Source organism: Coregonus clupeaformis, chromosome 35 (assembly GCF_020615455.1).
Source record: "Coregonus clupeaformis isolate EN_2021a chromosome 35, ASM2061545v1, whole genome shotgun sequence".
Taxonomy (NCBI): Eukaryota; Metazoa; Chordata; class Actinopteri; order Salmoniformes; family Salmonidae; genus Coregonus; species Coregonus clupeaformis.
The window spans coordinates 9,187,525-9,206,924 of NC_059226.1; the positions used below are offsets into that span (position 1 = coordinate 9,187,525).

Consider the following 19,400-nt stretch of genomic DNA (forward strand, 5'->3'; position numbering starts at 1 on the left):
ATATGGGGGAATGTGTAGAGGGGATTCAAATACTCAAACAGGGACAATATGAATGGACTGGAGGAAGTGGAACAAGGAAGGTGTGGAAATGTTCCGATTCCATCATCGACGTTGCATTGGAAGTTGACACTGCTGAGGAGATTAAGTGTAGTGGACTACATTCCAGTGTCTGCAATGATATATAGACATATTTGCATGTGTAATACATAATTTGTGCCATATTCTTTCTGTATTAATTTTTGAAGAATGATATTTGCTGTTATTGGGTACATGTGGGGATCTCAGATGTTTTTGTTTATTTCGTGGATGCTTAGGGATATTGGGTCTAGGCAGGGATAGAGAGAATCCACAGGAGGGTCCGATGGGTCGACCAGTCTGAATGTGGACATTTTTTATTGTATTTTGTTTGCTGAGGCTTTCATGTGTATTCGCTCTCACACTCCATAAAGATTTGTTCATATTTAATAGAAATGTATTTACACTCCATAGAAAAATGTGTTTTTGGTTTATTGTTAAAGATACTCAATAAGAGAAATTGTTATTTGTCATAATCCTATTCTTTTTGTTTTCGAGACTTAATTAGTCTCGAAGGGGGGAAATATGTGGTGTCTAAGCAATTTATGACTTTGCTAACGTTTGCAAATGGTATCTTAGAGGATGTTGATTCAGCTTAGGGGAGCATCTGGAGAGCAGTTCTATAGGGGCACCCTAAAACAGAGGAAGTCTGTTGTGTGGAGTCATGGGATTGGTCTGTAGGGGAAAAAGATGATAAATACTTGGTTGGGACAAAGGAGGACAGCACAACATATTATTTTGGGTCCGTTGTTCTCCAGATGCCTGCAGATGTCTGTAAATTTACGCTGAAATCCTTTGAAATAATAAACCTTTATAATCAAAGTACAGTGTAAGCGGACTCCTTGTTCTCACAGCATAATGAGCAACATATTTTTAGATACCACAATAATAAACATAGAAAACGTACAACAAAGAATATACACACCCTGACTCAACATTTAAGCGTCCCCTGAGTCAGGGCGTGACAATAGTCCCCACATTGATTACATCAAGCTTGTGACTCTACAAACTTGTTGGATGTATTTGCTGTTTGTTTTGGTTGTTTCAGATTATTTTATGCCCAATAGAAATGAATGGTAAATAATGTATTGTGTCATTTTGGAGTCACTTTTATTGTAAATAAGAATAGAATATGTTTCTAAACACTTCTGCATTCAGGTGGATGCTACCATGGTTACGGATAGTCCTGAATTAATCGTGAATAATGATGGGTTAGAAAGTTACAGACGCACAAATATCACTCATCACTATTTACGATTCATTCAGGACTATCCGTAACCATGGTAGCATCCACCTGAATGCAGAAGTGTTTAGAAACATATTATATTCTTATTTACAATAAAAGTGACTCCAAAATGACACAATACATTATTTACCATTAATTTCTATTCCGACTATCTGTAAAAAAAATGTGTCACTGTCCCAATTCTTTTGGAGCTGTCCATAAATGCTTACAAAAACGCAAAGCCCTCATTTAACATTTTTTTGTTTCGTTTTTTTCAAAGTTGGCATATCAGATTTCAAATAGCCTAATTACACCAGCAAAATTGCTTAGAAGTGAAATAATACAATTATGGGGAATAACAATAGTATTCTTGCTGAGATAAGCACACTAATTAATTATTATATATTGTAGCCCAATGTAGGGGATGGGAATTGTTCTAATGAACAACATCCAATAAAATCTTCTGATAACAAGATGACATCGCCTAAATCTGCCCCTCCACCCAACCCAAATGATCTTTCAATGTATTGTCCCCCCACTAGAATCAGTTGCACAATTGGGATCATAATCAGTTTTGGCAAAACAATGTTCATAATACAGTTAAAGACAAATCAGATCACCCTACCAAAATTCATGCTGAATGCTGTCTTTTTGTTGTTACAACCTAATGAACCTAGTGCTAAATTGTCAATGACCAAACAAGGTGAATATAATGTAGTCTATGGATCTGGGCTAATGCAAGTGGTGGATTAAATCACTAGTTGTACGCTATATTATCACATGCAGTCATAAGGAAGCATTCTGCTACAGGGAAAGGGATAGCAGCAAAAAAATCGTTGACAATTATGTGTACAAAACAGCGCTCCAAGACAATTGAGTTCATAAAATTTGATCAGCGGAAAACGAACGCGCCTGTCGTCTTCCGTGGCTGCACTCCACTCTAATCGTGAGTGGCGTTTCTTTACAAACACGCATCCAATCACCTTGGCCCCAGACCCTTACTAAACCAATCATAAGCTTCAATCTGCCACCGTTCACAGTGCGGTGGCAGGAACATTATGGATCTCCCAGTTGAAGCTGCCGTGGTTACAATGCTCGTGATGTAGAATTGCAGGCGCATATTATATGCTCCGATTTCAAAAACGATTTGGAGGCACAGTTGAAAAGCAAATGTCCAGCAAAATCTTCTCTTTGACCCGCATTTGGGTTATTTAAATGTTGTCACCCTAATCCGCAGCCACTCCTTTATTTAAATATTTTCCTTTGATAATAATAATTGTAAAAACGGTACAATTTTCTAGTACAATGTTGTTACGAATTTCGACCATGTCCTATAATTTTTTACCAGGTTCATCATCGGACTTTAAGGAAAATCGCCGTGGTCACCTTTGGTACCACACTCAGCATTGTTCAACCCCATCACCTCTGAGTGGCGCAGCGGTGTAGGCTACATTTGAACCACGATAGACTGTAAAAAGCTGTTACAGATGCATGTAAATGACAACGTAGGCTATGACGAATTGTAGCCTATTTCAGTAGCCTATAGTCAAACAATATTTTGACAGCGTCAAGTTTGTTCATAACCTCATAACAATATCACAAGTGGTAGATGTAGAAGTCACAAGTAGGATGGCTAGTAACCTAACAGATTCTGACTATAGCCTACTCGACGTGATGGAATACATTTTAACACACATCTATAATATTTTTTCCCCTTCTGACTCATACAGGGGATAGCCAACTAATTCGGGACTTCACTCCTCCTCTCTCCTCTAACTAAGGGAGCGTTTCCTATTTTACAATGTTCGTTGTTGAAGAGGCAGAGGAACATGCTGTGATTCACAAGGGAGTTATAATACGGACTTAAAAACGCTGTAATAATGTTGCGCGTCGTAGTGGAAACTGCCAAAGGCATCCCCAAAAAGAAACTCAGAATCCCAGATCCCATAGCAGCGATAGTGTTCAGAGGTGAGTTATTGTATTGTTGCCTCTTGCTGTAGCATTTAGCCTACATTTTCTCATAGGTTTAAATGTGTTGATTGTTGGCTATTCTTGAGAAGTTCATAACATCTGGATCAAAGACTTTCACCAAATGTAGGCTAATATAAATCAAATATAAAGACATGCAGAGTTGCTTTCAGGTTGTAGCCTACTTTTTAGTTAGGCTACTTTTTAGTTATCTTTATTTTAAAGTCACATTATCCTTTCTGCCCTTTGCTGTCTATGTTGGGTTAGCCGACCCATTTTCTGTCTATGATTTATTATTTGAAACAACAAAAACTGCAATAGTCCACAATAAGATGATATTCTGGTGGGTTTTGTAGTCCCCAAACATGTAACATGTTCAATAAACACAAACATGATGCTCTTTGTATTCAAAAGTGGAGATACTGCATCATTAAGGGCACAATACAACTATGAATTGCCTTGAAGGTACAACAATGGTACTGTGCAATGGTTCTGAGATTCCCGAACCTCAGTTTGCCTGCTTTAAGGCAATGAGTCACATTAAGTAATGTTGCCTCTATTGTGTTACACAGAGGGAAATCACATTCCCTTATAAGGGGTTGGAATCACCCATTCGCCCCCTGTCATCAACAGCTCTGCAGATGGGTCAATGTGCTTCATTTTCGTATGGATATTTTAGGATAAGAGTCAGTCCAAGATACACATTCAACATTTATGGTTCAATATGTTGCCATTGTAAGTTGGCTCACTATGTTACCAGCCCCAGGGATGTTGTGTAAACAGAGCAATTGAGAAATGCTAATTTGTAGAATATTTAATGATGAGTACAGTAGTTAAATTAATTAATTTGTAGTTTAGTTTAATTAATAATAATAATAATAATATGCCATTTAGCAGACACTTTTATCCAAAGCGACTTACAGTCATGCGTGCATACATTTTTGTGTATTGGTGGTCCCGGGGATCGAACCCACTACCTTGGCGTTACAAGCGCCGTGCTCTACCAGCTGAGCTACAGAGGACCAAATGAGTAGTTATTACCCATTTTAAAACTACCTGTATATGTTAATGGCCCAGTGCAGTTAAAAACGTGATTTTTCTGTGTTTTATATATTATGAGGTTGGAATAATACTATGAAATTGTGAAATGATGATAATGCCCTTTTAGTGTAAGAGCTGTTTGAAAATACTGCCTGAAATTTCAGCCTGTTTTGGTGGGATGGAATTTTGGCCTACCTAGTGACATCACCAAAAGCTAGTTTTCCCCTCCCCACTCCAGACCACTTCTAAACAGTCCTAGCAAAATTATTGCTTGAGAACTTTGCATTTTTGCAAAGAAGCTATTTTTGTTTATTTTTGACCATTTAATTAAGAACAATCACAGTAACGTAATTGTTACCCAGAAATGATTTGATATTGAGATAAAAACGTCTGCATTGGACCCAGACAAATAAATTCTACCCATACATATACATGCAGGGTAAATATAAAAACCTATATTCCATGTTGTAATCTTGCCACTTTGTGTAAACCCTACAGGTGAAAAGAAGAAAACTAAAGCAATTGATAGTGAACTCAATCCTGTGTGGAATGAAGTAAGTATAAATATTTACAGAACAATCCATCCTCTCTCCTCGAGAGGAATGTATTATGTGGAGGAGGGTATGAGAAGGAATGAGGGAACGAGGCAAATATTTTGTCCACTGTGCTTACTGTTAGTTGATGACTCAACATGGAATAGTTATTATTAGATAGAGGAATGATAACTGTTAACACTATCCCACTTCCCCTTTGATTTAAAAAATTTGTACCCCACATGTTTCATAGTTTCATAATTTAACTAACATTGGAAAAGTTGCGTTTTTATGAACTAACTCAATCTGTGGTTCCAGGTGCTTGAGTTTGACCTAAAGGGCTCCCCATTGGATGCGTCCTCCTTTATAGACGTGATTGTGAAAGACTATGAGACTATCGGCAAAGATAAGTACGTACCTGGCATGTAGCTGTATATGTCTCAAATGTTTTGTGAGAGAACATCACATGCACAGGCACACACACGCACACACACCTCCTGCTAGTCGGACACTCTGCTAGTGCTGCTAGGGAGGAGCAGGGACATAGTGTTTTACTGTAAAGTCTGCAAGAGCTCAGAACTCAGTTTGACCTCTGTCATTTCTCAGTCAAAGTGCCCCTCCATTAGTATGTGAACCTGGTCATTACAACACAGTGTCTGGTAAGCACAGGTTATACAGGGAATGAAAGTTCAAACCCTGAGGGCAGTGCTGAGTTTAAACTGAGTTGTAAAGAACTTGGGTAAGCACTTCTGCAGAGGGAGATCCATAATGTTCCTTAAGGTCAAATCTTAAGGTTACTTGCGTAACCCCGGTTCTCTGATAATATGAGTGAGCTATCTTACATATGGGGCATGCCCTTTAGGCGACGTCAGAAGGAAGCTCCAATCACACAACATCTGTCTTAGACAGACAGGCGGCGTGGTGAATAGTCCCGCCCTCTAGCTCATTATCAAACATATGTTTTCCTCCTTATGCATATTGAGATACCCCACTCATATTATCAGAGAACCGGGGTTACGCAAGTAACCCTAAGATTTGACCTTAAGGAACATTATGGATCTCCCTCTGCAGAAGTGTTTACCCTAGTTCTCTTTCAAATACTTTTTCCACCCCACTTGAGCCACCACTTCGGGATGGAGTCTCCAGTTCCTGTATAGCGAGTTCCCTCTGGACTACAAGTCCGTTCCGGACATGAGTCATGTGTAAAGAGTGATGTGCGCTGCTCCACATAATACTTTTGTGGGCTGGTCTGCACAAACGCAGAGATCGGGTGCCACCTTGGTGGTTGATGTATGCCACTACGGTCATATTGTCTGTTCTGACCAGGATGTGACAATTCCCAAGAAAAGGCAGAAAATGCTTTAGTGCCAGCAGCACTGTAAGCAACTCAAGGTAATTTATGTGACCATTCAGTGCTCTCCCCTCGCAGACTGCGCCCCACCCTGTGAGAGATGCATCTGTTATCACTACTTTCCTCGCAGACACTACCTCTAGGGGAGTGCCCTTGGCGAAGATCGAGGGGTCCCTTCAGTGGCGGAGAGCCACTATGCTTGGTGAGTACACCGTTATCCTCCGATGGAGGTGACTACGGGGACACAGGCGTAGGGCAGATACCCAGCGCTGAAAATATCTCATCCTCAATAGTCCCAACAGAACTACTGAGATGGTGGAGGCCATCAACCTAACATACAGAGACACGTCTTCAGTGTGACCGTATGACCCCATTGGAACATGGAGAGACACTGGTGAAGCGACATGATTCGCCCGTCTGATAGTGCATCCCAGAAAGAGATAGAATTCAGAACCACACCTAGATATTCTATTCTCTATGTGGGCACTAAACAGCTGTTTATCTGATTGATCCTGAAACCTAACTCGGTGAGGAGGACAGCTCTCTCTCACTGCCTGATTCTGTTAGTGGGAGCAGAGCAGGTAGTCGTCTATGTACGCGGAGATCCTGTGTCCTCTACATCTCAGGGGAGTTAGGGGCACCTCCACACACTTGCTGAACGTCCGAGGGGCTAGTGATAGCCCGAAGGGAACAGCGAAATACTTGATACCCTGACAGGCAAAGTTGAGAAACCTCCTGTATGCTGGCAGAATGCTTTTGTGAAAATCCTGTAGATTGACTGTAGTGAACCAATCGCCTCGACAAACAAAGTGAGACAGCACGTTGTGTGTAAGCATAAGGAAGGTGAACCTTTTCAGATAGCTGTTGAGGATCCGTAAGTCCAAGATGGGGCGCTGGATAATGGAGAAAAATAAACGTTCCTTCTTGCCAGGGAGAGAAGTGCCGGTGAGGGAGAATGCACAGCGTTCGGGGTGGAGGTGGTTAGTGAGAGATTGTTCCACTGCTCCTCCATACCTTGCATGTCCATGACAGTGAAGTCCCTAGGTGGGACCTTGTCGGACAGGGGTTTGTCCCAGTTGCGTTTAGCTTCCACCAAGCATGCTGTGATCGTGGGGACACGCTGTCTCCCAGGGACGGTATAGGATGGGAGTCTCTTCCCATCGAACCAGTCTCTTTCGCCTTTTTTGCACACATGGATTAGCGCGAACTCCAGGCTGAGAGAGGAGGACTGGAAGGCCTTGAGGCCTGAGCCTAGGGATCTTCCTCCCCTTCCTCATCCTCATTGCAGAAAAGTCACACAATACTGTCAACCTCCTCCTCGTAAACTCTTATACCTCCTTCCCCTGCTGCTAGCTCGTCGAACAGCGAGTGGAAATCAGGGGGGAGACCGTCCATAACCTTGGCCCAGCTGGTCTCGGTTCGGGGTTGTTGGGTTGCCTCTTCGCCTGAAGGCTGGGAGGAAGAGGAACCTTGTGGGGGGGCTGTTCTGCACACCCTCCATCTGAGACTGGACTCTGGCAACTCCTTGCAATGCTCGCAGGACTCAGGGTTAGCGAGAGCCGCCTGAGCATGCTCCAGTCCCAAGCAGGTGACACAGATAGGATGTGTGTCCTTCACTGAGATCATGGATCCACACAGGCATGGGTGTGCCGGTTGGGGAGCAGGAAGCCAGCTGGGTACACACTGTGAAGGGGTAGTAGTATCCATAGCTCCGGATAGATGGAGGGTTCAAGGCTGTGTGTGTACTGGCAGATGCTTAGCTGTGTAGCTAGTCCTGATGATAGCTAGCTAGCATTCACCCCGTGGGCTAATAGCCTAGCTATTGCTAGCACACTGCTAGCTGAAGACAAAGCGCATAGCGTTCGTTTTTGATGAGCTAGCTGGTTATCTTCACCTTGCAGCATGGGCTAACCGAGTAGAAAGAGCTAGTAGAATGAGCTAGCTCTAAGCGTGTGCTCGCCAATGTTTAGCTGTGAAACTAGTCCTGGCGTTAGCTAGCTAGCGTTCACCTCGTGGCCTAATAGCCTAGCTATTGCTAGCACACTGCTAGCTGAAGAAAAAGTGTGAGTCGTAAGTCTTCGGTGAGCTAGCTAGGTTAGCTTTGTCTCACACCGTGGGCTAACCAAATCTCAAAAGTGGGGCAAAAGTTAGCGCCGTGGCGCTAGGTTTGACTGGAGACTGAGAAGAGCCCAACTTTTCCTTTTGGTAAAAGTATTTAACACTCTAGACAAGAAGCTGCATCCAATGCCCAGTGGCGAGTCCGTTACCGATTCACAATTAAGCAGAAAAACAGTGAGACAAGTCGTGCTGAGGAGAGTGTAGAGAGAGCTTGTGATCTCCGTAAGGAAGAAAACGTTAATGAGCTAGAGGGAGGGACGTGGTGCCTTATAATAGGTTGTGTGATTGGAGCGTCCTTGTGATCCCGTCCTGAAGGGACCACATTGGTAAGTGAAAAGTGCAGGGTGATTTGAAGTAGCATAACCCCCTTACAGCTCCACTACCACACCCTGTACCTGCCACCGTGTTCAGACTCGCCTGCTATTTGAGGAGGTTTTATCTCTCTCTGTGATGGAACAGTTTTCTCTCTCCAAAAGGCTATTGCTTCACCATGAACACAAATAACTTCAAACTAAATAGATTCAAATTACCTCTTCTGTGTCTACTCTATGTCAAGAGAAACAGGGATCAACATGCTTTTTACTTAGCACATTAGTGCTTTTAGATGGATGAAACATATCTGAGCTGTATTGATGCTTTATTGTTGTTCCATTTCCAGTGTGACATGAGGGAATCTCTCTTTTTAAGTCACGTACATGAGCAACCTCTATTTAGCAACATGCTTTTGACCACTTCTCAGCAGGAACTCTAATCTAGATGTCTAGAGAGAGAGAGCGAGAGCTTTTGTTTACTATCTACTTCACTTGCTTTGGCAATGTTAACAGACGTCTCCCATGCCAATAAAGCCTTTAAATTGAATTGCATTGCAGAGAGAGAGCAGGCTATGGTAATGAGAGTGACTCACATCTTTGATCTTCTATAATGTCGGGGGCACTGACACAAGCAGTTACAGAGCTTGCACAGGCTTGTCACTGGCAAATGGGGGGTTGATCTTGAGTACTTCTGAGTACCCTTTCCAGATGTGTGTGTATCTGGGTGAGGTTGTATAAACACACACTCGATTAGGGGGGTGTTTTGGATATAAGGACATCTCCTTACTAGTGACCACCATAAACAATTATCTGTCATGTTGAGGCATTTAGAATCCTCCATGTCCAACGTCAGCATTCTAAAAAGCCCCAAATGATATACATACATGTATACATATGTTTTTTTCTGATAAACACTAGACAGTTAACTATAGCCTGCTCTTGCCAACTCCATTACTCATTGTCAATCCAAACATGGCATGACAATGAGTGACAAGGAGTTGACATGATAGCACAAATAGACTGGCTCAGTTAGCAGCAGGGCCTTTGATATCAGCAAAAGAAAGAACTCCATATTACGCTGTATTATTTGACATCATGGTGTGTAGCTGCTTTAAACTCATACAAGAGGAACTAGCCACTACCCAGTGTATAAATATAGCTAACTAGTGTGTTGACAGGTGGTGTGTGTTCCATATCATTAGTCAGTAACAGTCAACTCATTTCCTGAGTGTGAAAATATTCAACAATGGGTATTTTGCATGTCTGTTTGCCTTTGAAAAGTCAAGTGCCAACTAATTGAGTCAAGAAAAAATGTGAAATGTGTAAAATGTCAAGAGGAATAAAAACGAAAGACTCAAGAGTATTCCTTCCTCAGCATCAGAGTAGCCTGCTTTCAATGCCTAGGTGTGATCTCTCACCGCTGACCCTGTAGTTCAACGTCATTTCCAGGACGTGTTTTAACACATGATTGTTAATCTCTCTGTGTGTGATGACAAATTACTTCAACACTGCGGTGACATAGCCATAGGGGAGGCATAACAACATCTCTCCTTCCCCCCTCCCTCTTCTCTCCTCACTTCCTCTCTCTCTCTCCCTCTCCTGTCTCTCTACTTCTCTTCTCTCCTCTCTTCTTCTCTCTCTATCCTCCTCTCTCTCCCAATTCAATTATATCTCTCCCTCCCTCCTTCTGTCTCTCTCTCTCTCTCTCTCTCTCTCAATTCAATTTAAGGGGCTTTATGGGCATGGGAAACATATGTTTACATTGCCAAAGCAAGTGAAATAGATAATAAACAAAAGTGAAATAAACAATAAAAAATTACAGTAAACATTACACTCACAAAAGTTCCAAAAGAATAAAGACATTTCAAATGTCATATTATGTCTGTATACAGTGTTGTAATGATAGTTAAAATACAAAAGGGAAAATAATTAAACATAAATATGGGTTGTATTTACAATGGTGTTTGTTCTTCACTGTTTGCCCTTTTCTTGTGGTAACAGGTCACAACTCTTGCTGCTGTGATTGCACACTGTGGTATTTCACCCAAAAGATATGGGAGTTTATCAAAATTGGATTTGTTTTCTAATTCTTTGTGGGTCTGTGTAATCTGAGGGAAACATGTGTCTCTAATATGGTCATACATTTGGCAGGAGGTTAGGAAGTGCAGCTCAGTTTCCACCTCATTTTGTGGGCAGTGTGCACATAGCCTGTCTTCTCTTGAGAGCCTTCTCAATAGCAAGGCTATGCTCACTGAGTCTGTACATAGTCAAAGATTTCCTTAATTTTGGGTCAGTCACAGTGGTCAGGTATTCTGCCACTGTGTACTCTCTGTTTAGGGCCAAATAGCATTCCGTTTTTTTTTTAAAATTCTTTCCAATGTGTCAAGTAATTATCTTTCTGTTTTCTCATGATTTGGTTGGGTCTAATTGTGTTGCTGTCCTGGGGCTCTGTGGGGTCTGTTTGTGTTTGTGAACAGAGCCCAAGGACCAGCTTGCTTAGGGGCCTCTTCTCCATGTTCATTTCTCTGTAGGTGATGGCTTTGTTATGGAAGGTTTGGGAATCGCTTCCTTTTCTGGATTTTGATAATTAGCGGGTATCGGCCTAATTCTGCTCTGCATGCATTATTTGGTGTTTTACGTTGTACATGGAGGATATTTTTGCAGAATTCTGCATGCAGAGTCTCAATTTGGTGTTTGTTCCATTTTGTGAAAAATGCCAGAGCTGAGGATGATTTTAAAGAGTTTAAGTATAGCCAATTGGAATTTGTGGTCTGTATATTTTATCATTTCAATTAACCCCACAGGCCTTTTTGGGGGTTTGTATTTTGTCCTGTAGTTCATTCAATGTAATTGGAGAATCCAGTGGGTTCTGGTAGTCTTTAATAGTTGATTCTAAGATTTGTACTTGATCATATATATGTTTTTGCTGTTTGTTCTTTGTTATAGAGCCAAAAAGATTGGAGAAGTGGTGTATCCATACATCTCTGTTTTAGATAGATAACTCTTTGTGTTGTTGTTTGTTTAGAGTTTTCCAATTTTCCCAGAAGTGGTTAGATTCTATGGATTCTTCAATTACATTGAGCTGATTTCTGACGTGCTGTATTTCTGTATTGTTTTAGTTATTCACCGTAGTGGTGTAGGCTCAGTTTTTCTGGGTCTCTATGTTTATGGTTGGATAGGTTTCTCAATTTCTTTCTTAGGTTTTTGCATTCTTCATCAAACCATTTGTCATTGTTGTTAATTTTCTTAGGTTGTCTGCTTGAATTTTTTTGATTTGATAGGGAAGCTGAGAGGTCAAATATACTGTTTAGGTTTTCTACTGCCAAGTTTACACCTTCACTATTACAGTGAAACATTTTGTCCAGGAAATTGTCTAGAAGGGATTTAATTTGTTGTTGCCTAATTGTTTTTTGGTAGATTTCCACAGTACTTTCCTTCCATCTATAGCATTTCTTAATATTATTCAGTTCCTTTGGCTTTGATGCCTCATGATTGAGCATAGCTCCGTTCAAGTAGAGTGTGATTTTTCTGTGATCTGATAGGGGTGTCAGTGGACTGACTGTGAACGCTCTAGAGACTCTGGGTTGAGGAAAGTGATCAAGTAGTCTACAGTACTACTGCCAAGAGATGAGCTATAGGTGTACCTACCGTAGGAGTCCCCTCGAAGCCTACCATTGACTATGTACATACCCAGCATCCAACAGAGCTGCAGGAGTTGTGACCCGTTTTTGTTGGTTATGTTGTCGTAGTTGTGTCTAGGGGGGCATATGGGGAAGGGAATGCTGTCACCTCCAGGTAGGTGTTTGTCCCCCTGTGTGCTGAGGGTGTCAGGTTCTTGTCCAGTTCTGGCATTTAGGTTGCCACAGTCTAGTACATGTCCCTGGGCCTGGAAATTCGCTTCTTGGCGTGGGTTCTCTCAGTGCAGGTCCTTCGGGAGGGGGTCTTGCAGGTCTGGGAGGGTGTCTCACTGGTCTCGGCAGGGTGTCTGTTGCTCTGTTGCTCCTGTGTGAGGTGCTGGGGCTACGGTTGAGGGTGACGTCCTTCAGGGTCCTGGCAAAAGTTGGGATTGCTGCCTTGTAGAGGTGGACTTGGTCGTAAAGGCTGTTCAAGACAAGGGTGGAGTGGTGGGGTAGGTAGACATTAGGTTTTGAGGTAGCAGGATGGAGATAACCACTTGTGTGTTGGAGAAAGTGGAAGAAGCTTTTTCAATCACTCCCTTGAGTGCTGTGGCCACCCTTTCCTGCTGGGGAAAGGTCATTTGTGCCCGTGTGAATTATGATGTGGCTGGGGGACCCTAGTCTGTCCTCTGACAACAGCTCCAGGGCATGCCTAGTGTTTTGGGCACCAGAGTTTAGCCACTTTGTGTTTGGGAAAAAGTTTTTCCTCTTGAATGTATTTGCCATTTGAGTCAATGAGGAGCACAATCCCTGGCTTTTGTGTGTCCTCAGTGAATGTGGGGGGTTTCAGGAGAACTATCGGGGGAGCTGACAGGAGGGCTGTTAGGAGGGGCTTGGGGCTGTTGGGTTGGTGGGTCCTGTGTTATCTGTCCGATTGTGGTGTTGAGGTTGTGGTCTGGGTTTGAGGTGGGCTGTTCTGCTGGCTTCTCTGTCACACCTCAGCTTTCTCACCCCTTCCTTCAGTGCCATGTGTGCCTTTTTAAGATCTCTCACCTCAGTCCGTAGAGCAGCCAACTCTCTCAGACAGCCGTCCATCTTCACCTTCTGCCTCCCGGGTCTTGTTGGGGGGGTGTTGTTGTGATGGTCTGTTTTGTGGGTCTGTTCTGTCTGGATTGTGTGCTCTGAGCTCCACCATGTCTCTCTCCAGCTCTGTGAATTTATCCCTCTCAATGATGGAGGAGCAGTGCAGTCGTGTATTCTGTTGTGTCCTCGCGTAAATAGCCTGTTTTTTTGTGTGTGTCTTTTTTTGTATTGTGATGTCACGAGAGGCTGTGTCCTGGAGGGACGTTACATCCCCCTGAGGTGGCTGCAAACCCAGACAGCTATGGCTCCATCTGCTGGTATGGTCGGGAACTCCACCCCTCTATGGCCAATCTTCCCACGCAGCTGAAACAAATCAGGAGCTGATGAGCTGAAGGTTTGTGGAAGGGAAGAGACACACTGAGGGAGTGGGTGGGGGTGAAGAGACACGGTCTCCAACCTGGGCTCTGGAGGACAAGAGTGCCACGTCCACTTCCATGAGGAATATAAGGATTTGGAGATACTTACCTTTGGGAAATACTCACCTTTGGATATATGCACCTGTGGAAATACGTGTGGGACATTTGGAAGGACGTTTTGCTGGGTTGGCCACTAGCTGCAACGTGGAATACAGTAAGACTGGGGAAAAGTTATTTGAGCGAGTGAGAGTTATGATTTTGGATGTGGAAGAGACATCCCTGAACTGTTAACCCTAAAGAGCCACAAGAGAACAGAATTATGTTATACTTTCGTTAGTTTCCCAAGACCTTTAATAAAATCCTTGTTTTGATTGAACCTGGTCTCCTTGCACTACTTGAGCAATCCCGCTGAAAGCTGTGTAGCCTCTCGTGACATCACAGATGGTGGAGAATACAGGCAAGCTCAAGCGTTAATAGTGCATGTCAGAGGAGGATACCGAAGGTTTGATCACCCAGTTTTCCAAGTTGGCCGTAGGCTCCCCTGCCGACGGAAATGGAGGACATATTGAAAGCCCTTGTTGCTGGCCAGCAAGCCCAGATGCAAGCAAACGTGGCTCTCTTGGAGGAGCAAAAGAAAGCCAACCTTCTGAAGGCAGAGGAATTGCAGTTGCAGAGACAGAGGGTTGTCCAAAATACCCGCCCAATAAAGGCAAGTGACTTTATATCTAAGATGGGAGCTACCGATGACATTGAGGCATACCTGCATGCATTTGAGGCCACGGCCACTAGGGAAGCCTGGCCCAAGCAACAGTGGGTTGGTCTGTTAGCCCCCTTTCTAACCGGGAAGCGCTGAATGCTGTCCGGGACCTGGGCCCTGACCAGGTTACTGACTATGATGCCCTGAAGTCTGAGATCCTCAGCAGATATGGACTCACAAAGTTTGGTATGGCCCAGCGCTTTCACAGCTGGACCTTCCAACCAGACCAACCTCCTCGGGGCGCAGATGCATGAACTTGTCCGAATCGCAAGGAAATGGCTGGATCCGCAGAGGAATACAGCAGCGGCGGTGGTGGAGGCCGTTGTGGTGGATCGTTACCTACGCGCCCTGCCTTATGAGGCAAAAACGGTTCATCAGTCAACAGGCCTTGACCACGGCTGATCTGACCGTGGAAGCTGTGGAAAAGTACCAGGCCACAGCGGAGATGCTGAATGCTTCCCCGAAAAAGACCCCAGGAGGGCGGCCCCACCACAAATGGGAAGAACCCGTCCAAAGGACCCCAAGGTCTCGAACCCAGCCACGTCAGGACTTATCCCGGCTCCAGGGGGAGCCAGAAACCAGGCGGGTCCAAGAAGAGTACACCAGGAGGGGGAAACTCGACAGTGTTACCGGTGTGGGGAGATGGGACATATCTCCTGGCAGTGTGGGAAACCAGCCGATGAACCTATGCCCACTGCGGAGTCCTCCAGCTCAGCACCCACACACCGTTTTGCCTCGCTCTTGGGAGTCGTAGATGGCGGCCCAGATCGACCCCCCCACCTGCCCGGTAACTGTGAATCACCATGATGTGGAGGCCTTACTGGATTCTGGTAGCCGGGCCACCCTGGTGCGTAAGGATTTGGTGGGCCCAACGTGTCTGACCCCGGGAAAGTCCTCCCAGTTTCCCTGTGTCCATGGGGACACCAGAGAATACCCCATTACTGAACTTACAATGACCAGCACACGGGGAACCATACACACGACGGCGGGGGTGGTTGATTCCCTCCCCGTCCCTGTCCTAATTGGACGAGACTGCCCAGCCTTTTACCCACTCTGGAGAGAGTCTCAGGAGAGGATAACCCGAGTACCGGAAACGGAGAGGCAAGACTCATCCTGGGAAGGCTCCGGTGCAATCCTCCGAGTTACTCACTCCCGCCCGGGCTCTGATAGGGATGGCAGGTGCCCAGACCGACACAGAGACGGAGCTACAGAATCTGGACAAAGAACTGTCTGGTCTGAAGGGGACCGCTGAGAGGTATCGTTTGTTAAAAGCAACAGTTAGACATGAAGACAGAAGAGTTAGATATCCTCCAGGCTAAACTCCAACAGAGCTCCTTCCCTAAGCAACAGGAGGAGCTGGAGAGGCTGCGCAGGACCATCGAGGAGTGTGAGGAGACCCTGCGCAGTAGTAAGGAGGTCCAGAAGAAGGCAGAGGAGAAGTACAAGGTGTTGGAGAACAAGATGAAGAATGCGGAGGCAGAGAGAGAGAAGGAACTGAAAGCTGCTCAACAGAAGCTAAACTCTGCTAAAACCAAGGCTGATGCGTTCAGTAAGAAACTCAAGGAGAGACAACAGGAGGCTGAGTCCCTGGTCCTAGAGTTGGAGGAGTTGAAGAGAGAGCAGTCTGGGAAGCACCACGGCAATGCGGGACGCCCTCTCCCGGCGTGATGCCTTCTTCACTGCCGTTACCCCGGCGAGGACGTCGGTCCCGAGGGAGGGGGATGTGTGATGTCACGAGAGGCTGTGTCCTGGAGGGACGTTACATCCCCCTGAGGTGGCTGCAAACCCAGACAGCTATGGCTCCATCTGCTGGTATGGTCGGGAACTCCACCCCTCTATGGCCAATCTTCCCACGCAGCTGAAACAAATCAGGAGCTGATGAGCTGAAAGTTTGTGGAAGGGAAGAGACACACTGAGGGAGTGGGTGGGGGTGAAGAGACACGGTCTCCAACCTGGGCTCTGGAGGACAAGAGTGCTGCACGTCCACTTCCATGAGGAATATAAGGATTTGGAGATACTTACCTTTGGGAAATACTCACCTTTGGATATATGCACCTGTGGAAATACGTGTGGGACATTTGGAAGGACGTTTTGCTGGGTTGGCCACTAGCTGCAACGTGGAATACAGTAAGACTGGGGAAAAGTTATTTGAGCGAGTGAGAGTTATGATTTTGGATGTGGAAGAGACATCCCTGAACTGTTAACCCTTAAAGAGCCACAAGAGAACAGAATTGTGTTATACTTTCGTTAGTTTCCCAAGACCTTTAATAAAATCCTTGTTTTGATTGAACCTGGTCTCCTTGCACTACTTGAGCAATCCCGCTGAAAGCTGTGTAGCCTCTCGTGACATCACAGTATATATTTCTCTATCTCACTTTCCATCCTTTAACTAAATATACTTTCCTGCAACCCACCTCACCCAATGTGGAACGGATTCTATTATTTCTTTATTTTTATCAAGAACCTATGGCTGAAACTAGCCAGCTAGCCAGCTAACTAGCTACTTGCTATTAGCCACCGTTAGCGGTCTTCACCAATGTCCGTGGCCTGCACTACCTACCAGCCAGCTCTAGCCTGGACAATTATCGGCCAGTCTGCACAGCGTGCTATCGACCCAGAGCATATCGGATTTTCTGCCGGAATCACTGAATCACTGGACCTTAACAGCGGACCATCGCAACTAGCTAGCTGCAACCGAATGGCTGTTGTTGGCTAATCACCACTGTCCCAACGTACCAGTTAGCCTTGAGCTAGCCTCGAGCCAGGCCCATCTCCCGGCTATCTACCTCTCTGTAAACCGGACGGGACCTCCTAGTGTCGACATGGAGCCCCGCCGATCCATCACGACTGGTCTGCCGGCATAATCGTCTGATGTGGTTTCAACAGGCTTCCCGTTGCGACAACCACGAAGATCCATCTGCTAGCCCCGGCCCGCTAGCAAGCGCAATCAACAGCCGTGCCTCCTGCTCGCCTGTGCTGTAGCAGCCTACGAACTGCTCCCGGACTTACTTAGTGCTGTTCACTGGACCTTATGATCACTCAGCTACACAGCTAATGCCTGCTGGACTGTTCCTTTACATGGTACCCCATCCTGTTTATCTGTTTAGCCTCAGCCCAAACTTTTGTCGCCATTACCAGTTGTTGTCTTAGCCCTCTCGAATAACACCTGTGATTGCGTTATGCCTCTCTCCCATGTCAATATGCCTAGCCTATTGCTTTTTGGGTTAGTTCTTATTATACAATTTCACTATAGAGCCCCAAGTTCCGCTCAACCAGTCTCAGAGAGCTCCTTTGTCCCACACCCATACACGCAGAGACCGGCTCAATCGGTACCTCCAGTGATGCTATCTCTTTCATAGTTACCCAATGCTTAGGTGTACCTCCACTGTACTCATATCCTTCCATATCCTTGTCTGTACATAATGCCCTGAATCTATTCTACAACGCCCGGAAATCTGCCCCTTTTATTCTCTGTACCCAACGCACTAGAAGACCAGTTCTTAAAGCCTTTAGCCGTATCCTTATTATATTCCTCCTCTGTTCCTCTGGTGATGTAGAGGTTAACCCAGGCCCTGTAGCCCCCAGTATCACTCCTACCCCCCAGGCGCTATCATTTGTTGACTTCTGTAACCGTAAAAGCCTTGGTTTCTTGCATGTTAACATCAGAAGCCTCCTCTCCAAGTTTGAGTTATTCCTCCTACCCCCCTCAGCCCCCAGTTGTGCCCTGGACACCATATGTGAATTGCTTTAAATGAGCATTATTTTGCTCATTTGCACCTCAGTATCTCTATTTGCACATCATCTTCTGCACATCTATCACTCCAGTGTTAATACTACATTGTAATTATTTTGCACTATGGCCTATTTATTGCCTTACCTCCATAACTTACTACATTTGCACACACTGTATATAGACTTTCTATTGTGTTATTGACTGTACGTTTTGTTTATTCCATATGTAACTCTGTGTTGTTGTTGTTTTTATCGCACTGCTTTGCTTTATCTTGGCCAGGTCGCAGTTGTAAATGGCTTACCTGGTTAAATAAAGGTGAAATAAAAATAAATAAAAAAAGTTGTGGGACCTGGGTGTGTTCAGTGCTGGGGGTTGACTATCCTCGTCTGCAGGACAGTTTGAAGAGGTGTGATCAGACTCACTCAGGATGGGGGAATCGTCACAGAGAGAGAGCTTTTCCTGCTGTGCTCTCTCTTTGATCCCGTAAAAGTCCTGCTGGAACTGCATGAGGATGCCCTGCACCATTACGGTCCCAGACTAGTACACGTTGACAGAGGTTGTTTCAATTTCCTCAATGACTAGTATTCTGAGTTTCCACCCTGGGCCAATACCCTCTCTCTTGACATAGGGGTAGTGTGCTCTTACAGCACTGTGCCATGCCAGGGGATGGTCTGTATGGAAAATTAAGTTGCTTACGTTCCCCTCTTTGTAGCAGTCAGCAAATAGTGTCTCTGGATTGTCCTTGAGGAGCTTTTTTTGTACTTATTCCGTGCAGTGTTATTTTTAATATTCATGGGGTACTGTATTGTAATGACCTCTGCACAGGGATAAGCCATGGGAGCCTGCCATGGGCTCAAGAGTTTTCACACATCTGACTTCACGCTTCAGTGCTGATTGAAGTTGCAGCCAGGTCTGTTGTGTCCTAGCAGCTTGGTTGCTTAGTATACTTATTTACTTAGCTTTATATAACAAAATGACCTGGAGATTACTGTCTTTTACTTTTTGGCTTCAGAAGTAGCTTATTTCCAGGTTCCTGTCACACCCTGGTTCTGGGACTCTATATGTTGAGCCAGGGTGTGTTCATTCTATGTGGTGTATTTCTATGTTGGGAGTTCTGGTTTGTTTATTTCTATGTTGGCTAGAGTGACTCCCAATCAGAGGCAACGAGTGTC

General features: G+C 44.7%; 1 protein-coding gene across 1 annotated transcript in view; it reads left to right on the top strand.

Moving 5' to 3' along the window:
• Positions 1 to 2,911: 2,911 nt before the first annotated feature.
• LOC121551751 (myoferlin) overlaps positions 2,912 to 19,400 on the top strand; it is a 70,118-nt gene continuing 53,629 nt past the window's right edge. The window contains exons 1-3 of the mRNA XM_041864485.2: positions 2,912 to 3,268; positions 4,808 to 4,863; positions 5,161 to 5,252. Coding sequence (XP_041720419.2) covers positions 3,181 to 3,268; positions 4,808 to 4,863; positions 5,161 to 5,252 — 236 coding nt within the window. The 5' untranslated portion in view covers positions 2,912 to 3,180. The remainder of the gene's footprint in view (positions 3,269 to 4,807; positions 4,864 to 5,160; positions 5,253 to 19,400) is intronic.